A 6000-nucleotide genomic window follows, 5' to 3' on the forward strand; every position below is an offset into this window, starting at 1 on the left:
AGTTATGTGAATGTCTTTGCGTTGATATACTAATATCATCATATTGATATTTTTATATACGGAGTTGACAAGTTAGCAAATTAAGCTAATTAAAAGCATAATATGACCCTATAATTATATGTATATATTTATAAAGATGCATAAAATTCATCACTTTTAGATAGTGCACAAGGATAGCAATATTTTCTTAGCTAGAGAACAAACTCCAACACTTTTTTTAATAATAATAATAATAATAATAATAATAATAATAATAATAATAATAATAATAATAATAATAATAATAATAATAATAATAATAATAATAAAACACTCACAAACCAAGTCTTAATTGGGTGACTCGAACAAATCAAACTCACACATGCACTTAGTTATGCACAATCAATCCTAGTGGAGATCAAATATCTTGACTGCTTGATATACAATTTTGGAATCAACCAACAAAATCACATTTATAAGAACAAAATCACATTTATAAGGGCATCAGCAGTGGGGCGCCCTAAGGCGCGCTCTATGCATCGCCACATCAGCATTTTATCCTCCTACCCTTTCACCTGCAGTGGGACGCCCTATAAGCCGCTCTAAGGGGCGTCATAAGCATTTTCTTTTATTTGAATATTTAAATAAATACAAAAATTGGGAAAAACCTTCATTTCATTTATAAAATTAATACATTACAATACGAATTTAAAAAAATACGCAAACTCAGCGACGACGGTTACGAACCCACACTTCTTCAATCATGTCGTTCATGAGTTGAGTATGGTCTTGTTGGTTGCGTGATAAGTCGTATTCTAGGCCTTGGTTACTGGTCAGTATGATGTGCAAAATTGATTATATCTGCAAAACAGTTGCTCAAAGTGTGCAGGTTAAGTGTTCTAGCCAGTAGGGAAGTTTCGGAATGTTCAGGTGAAAAAGGGCGCCAGCATGATCTCATACTGACCAGTATACATGCAAAAATGGCTCGAGATGGAGAAGGAGGATAGCTGGGACTGCTCACCCACAATTAAGGGCAAAGAAGTCATTTCAACGAGGTTTTACCCTAAAATCAAGGGTAAGCCTCCCTATAAAAGGAAGCCACTTGGAGAGAGAAAGGGGAGACATTCACTCATTCACCACCATCTTTAGGTAGAGAGTTCTCTCGGTAATACTAGTCTTTCAGCCGTGTCCCGCTTCTTGCCTCGCCGCAGCCATGATCACCTGACGCCCAGATGTTCTCGGAGTTCCATGTCATCCTTATTCCAGCCAGCAAGATCATAGTTTAGGAGTTCCATCGCCCAGAGTGGCAAAACACTTTTATCTCGCTTTCGTAGTTTAATTTACTTGCATTTTCCTTACGTTGGATCTTGCTGCTTTGAATTTCACTGCTTTGAAGTATTTTGTTGAAGATCCGAACAATGTTTAATGCTATGAAGTTGATTTCTGTTCAGTTTGTCGAGCTGCTTTCTTTCTTTTCTGCCTAGTTAGTTAAATCTAGAGGTTCTGGTCGTTTTGAGTATCGAATCGTGTGTTTCCAGTCAGTAGTTTATTTCTTCGAGTTAGCATGATCTGTTTACTGTTATTTCATAGAGGTTTGTTTCATGCAAGGTGCAGTTATGTGTTTCTTGTCTTTTTCCATGCTGATCAGTAGGCGGGATTTCAGTTTCGATGTTTGATTTTCGATTTGGAATTTTTGATTTTAGATCTGTGTTCGTGAGTTATTAATCTGCGTTTTTATGATGCTGAATCTGGTTTGTTTACTGATTTTAGTTTGTGGTTGTTGAAGAAGATGATGTCCATATCCAAGTTTGGGACCACTTTGCTTTTTAGATGCTTTTTGCTTTTTGTCCTTCACCTTTAGTACACCCTGCAGATCTGTCAGTCTAGTCACCACAACTACCACTTATTCTCTGCTTTTATGTTTAGCCTTTTATAGTAACCTAGTACTTTCCGCATATTTTCTGTTACACCGCATCCACCATAATTCCACGTACACTACTACATGTCGACCACCATTCACCCTTCCTAGTCAGTAGGACACCATCTTAATTTCCCGTCTAGGTAGAGACTCAACCCAAGCGTGGTAGCTAACCAACCTTTCCAAATATCACTGCGGTAGTTTAAACGCACCATCTCTGTGGGATTCACCCCTACCTTCACTATACTACCCAGTAGAAGAGGGTTGAGGATTCTTTGAAACCAGGGTCTAGGCTTAGTTAGGATCTCTATCCTGACCAGTATGATATATCCTTGCTTGAACGACACCTACACACCCCTGTTGTCTTTCATTGCGCATTGAGACCTGTCTAGATAGAACCTCATTGAAGTCCGTCGATAATCCTTGAGTGGGGGGCGCGGGTCGCCGTGCTGAAGGAGCTAGATGCACCTTCATCATCGGTCCAATCGGTGATGCTCCCACCTTCGTGTTCGACTATCATGTTGTGCAAGATAATGCAAGCATACATGACATCGGCGAGGACTTCCTTGAACCAGAGAAGCGCCGGCCCTTTCACTATTGCCCACCGTGATCGGAGCACACCAAATGCCCGTTCCACATCCTTCCGCGCCGCCTCCTGCTTTTGCGCATATAAAACTCTCTTCTCACCGATTGGGCAGCTGATCGTCTTCAGGAAAACATGCCACCTTGGGTATATATCATCGGCCAAGTAGTACCCCATGTGGTATCGACGCCTGTTGGCAGTGAACTCGATGGCCGGGCCGTTGCTATTGCATTGCTCGGTGAAGAGAGTGGATGAGTTGAGGACGTTGATGTCGTTGTTCGACCGGCTACACCGAAGTACGCATGCCAGATCGAGAGCCGATGGTCAGCGACGGTTTCGAGGATCATCGTCGGGTGGCTGCCCTTGTATCCACTAGTAAATTGGCCTCTCCACGCCGTCGGACAATTCTTCCACTTCCAGTGCATACAGTCGATGCTCCCTAGCATCCCAGAAAAGCCGTGCGCCGTCTCGTGCATCTTCATCATGCCCTGACATCCCCACAACTCCCCTACAAAATCTCTTCAGGCACTCGCGGCCTGTTGTCTCTCCGACGTGGAGGTACTCGTCGAACATGTCCGTCGTGGTGCCGTAGGCCAACTGACGGAGTGCAACCGTGCACTTCTGCAACGGCGTAAGTCCGGATCTGCCGATGTCATCTTCCCGATACTGGAAGTATTCATCACGTGACTCCAACGTCTGGACAATGCTGAGAAAAAGGTAACGAGGCATTCTAAACCGGCAGCGGAAAACAGTAGGGCCCCACCTTGGTTGCTCGGCAAAATAGTCCGCAACTAGACGTTCGTGAGCTGCGGCGTGTTCGCGGAGGACAAACGTCCGGCATCGAATAGGCCTGGGGATCTGCTCCGTCGCCGCCTCCGCCTCCGCCTCCTCGCGCTGCATTTCGGCTAAGCTTTCCGCCATTGCGTCTTGAACGGCTGCACTTAAGTCTGAGTCAACGTCGGACAACCGCCCTAAGAGGAACTCCGGTCGTCGTCGTGGTTCATTTTGGTTTGTGAGAGATGGAGAAATGTGAGAGATGAGAGAAATGTTCGTATGAAAAATAGAATGAGAAATGAGGTTTAATAAATAGACAAAATTCGAAAAAAAATAAAAACGCGTTGCATCGTCCTCGTTGCCCACAGTGGGCTGACGATGCCATATCGCCCGTGCTTCCTCCGCGAACTATTTGTCGGGCGAGGACGACGCATCGTCCATCGTCCGCGCACCCACAGTGGCGGACGATGGCGCGCCCGAGGCATCGGGCGGCCTATCATCCGCCCCACTGTGGATGCCCTAAGCCTGTTTTATTTCGACACTAATCTAGGAGACCGTTGTTCCTAACATTATTTATTTATTGAAAATGCGATTCATGAGTTGATAAGATTGTATTTTAGAAAAAGACAATTAACTACCCCCTTAAAACAAAAGGAACAAAACGAATGATGCATATATAGAGATACAGTATCAACCAATCTTCGATATTATCCAATTAGAACACTGCAATTAGTTAGATTTATTAAATATTTAATGAACTCGTCATCTTATAGCACTGTCCCGTAAAATATATATATGATGTTCAAAAGTTGAAATCAGAAATATTGACGAAATTTCTAAGATTAATCTATTAATAGTACTAAGTCCTATCTAAATGTAATTACTAAAAACATTGATACCTTCTAACATCTATGTTCATCTATGTCCTAGTTACGCACCAATCAGTACAAAAAACTGTGTCTTTTGGGAACACAAAAGTAGAGGCGAATTGATTGGGTCGAATTTTTTTAAAACATTACCATAATTTTGGAAGCAAAAGAAAATGTTTCATCTTAATCTTTTACTTTACTATGACGTTTTTATTTGCTTCTCCTAATTTTAGGTGGACACCAAGAATGAAAACACTTTTTGAAGCATTAGTCATATATTTAAAAAGCACAAATTAGCATCCTTACGGTATATATTAAAAATTGTCCTTAGCCCTTTTTTTTGTTATAGTGAATGTTATGCAGCTTTTTGTATTGCGTTATTGTGTTATCCATTATTAATATTACTATTAATTAAATACTCCATATTTATCGTAAATATAAATATATTATTAGACGGAAATGAAACTTACAAAAAATATAGTATGATCTGATAATTTAGAAATAGCACTCCTAATAATAAATTAACAAAATACGGAGTATACTATAAAAATGTTTATACTGAATTATAATTATAGAGCCTGAAAAAATTAACGTTAATAGTAGAACACAATTTGAGCATCAAAGATGAGATGGAGAACCTAGACTGCAAAATACATTAAGAGTATAAAACAACTATTACTACTAATCTGAAATTTATAATATTGTGTTCCAGAAATGTTGAAAGTGTGAGAAAAGGCGTTCTTGATTAAAATATTATTTAATCTTTTCACGACGTGCAAAAAGAGCCTAAAAACATGCTATTTAGTAATGACAAGCTGCATTAAACTAATCAAATATAGCGTTTCGGATCAAGCCCACAATTAAATTACAATTTGAAATTCGTAATTAAGCTTAAAAACAAAATAAAGCGAAACTTCTCGTCATCCATGTTTTCTTATTATTGTAATTATTCAAAACGAGTGAATCCTTCCTTCACTTCACCTATATATATACAAACACACTTTTCAACTCCAAAAACACAGACAAAAACCACTATCCTCCCCAACTTGAGGCACAACTTTTTTTCAATATCTAAAATTAACAATGGCAAAAATCCATCCGAATCCGTTGGCAAACACTTGTTCATCATCATCATCTTCTTCTTCTTCAACGGAGAAAGAAACGTTCACGGTGTGGATGAAATCCCTCGTCTGCCACGGAAATGGCTGCACGGTCTTCAACTCCAACGGCCAAGTTGCTTTCCGTGTCGATAATTATCAGCAGCGATGCAACACAAAGGCCTTTCTCATGGACTCCACCGGCAACATCCTCTTTTCTTTGAACAGAAAGGTAATTTTAACTCGAGATTTATATATTAACGTTGGTTGATTTATGTTAATTAATTTCGTAAAATATGTGCTGAGATGATTGAGTTGCGAATTAGCAGAAATTAGGGTTTGGATGGTGGGAGGGCTTCAAATGGAGTGATTCGAATGTTAGAGCGGAGAAGGCGTGTTTTCGCGTGAGGAGAGATATGAGGAAAGGGGTGTGCTGTGTGGTGAGTGATGACTGTTACTGCAACTACAAGATTGAAGGGTTTGAGGGAAAATCAAGTTTGAAGATTAGAGATTTTGAGGGAAGGGTTATGGCAGAGGCAACACAAAAGCAATCATCACAAGGGGTTAATTTGGGTGATGATGTGTTGAGATTAACAGTGGAAGCACATGTTGATCATTCACTTGTTATGGCTCTTGTCACACTTTACGGCTTGATTAACAACAAATTATAACACTAATTAATTGGTAGTAGCTTAGTTGAGTATAGATGAGAAATGAAATCATATATGTAATCAAAGTGAATTTTCTTGGCTAAGAAAGATTCATCGATTATTATTTCGA

The 6000-nt window shown here is 40.0% G+C and overlaps 1 protein-coding gene across 1 annotated transcript; it reads left to right on the forward strand.

Annotated features, from left to right (window-relative positions):
• The first annotated feature begins 5156 nt into the window (after positions 1–5156).
• Positions 5157–6000, forward strand: LOC121789171 (protein LURP-one-related 4-like). Its single transcript, XM_042187684.1, has 2 exons — positions 5157–5452; positions 5550–6000. Exons 1-2 carry the CDS (start codon positions 5207–5209, stop codon positions 5889–5891), a joined length of 588 nt encoding a protein of 195 aa, XP_042043618.1. The 5' UTR covers positions 5157–5206; the 3' UTR covers positions 5892–6000.

The sequence above is a fragment of the Salvia splendens genome, unplaced genomic scaffold (genome assembly GCF_004379255.2).
Source record: "Salvia splendens isolate huo1 unplaced genomic scaffold, SspV2 ctg157, whole genome shotgun sequence".
Lineage (NCBI taxonomy): Eukaryota > Viridiplantae > Streptophyta > Magnoliopsida > Lamiales > Lamiaceae > Salvia > Salvia splendens.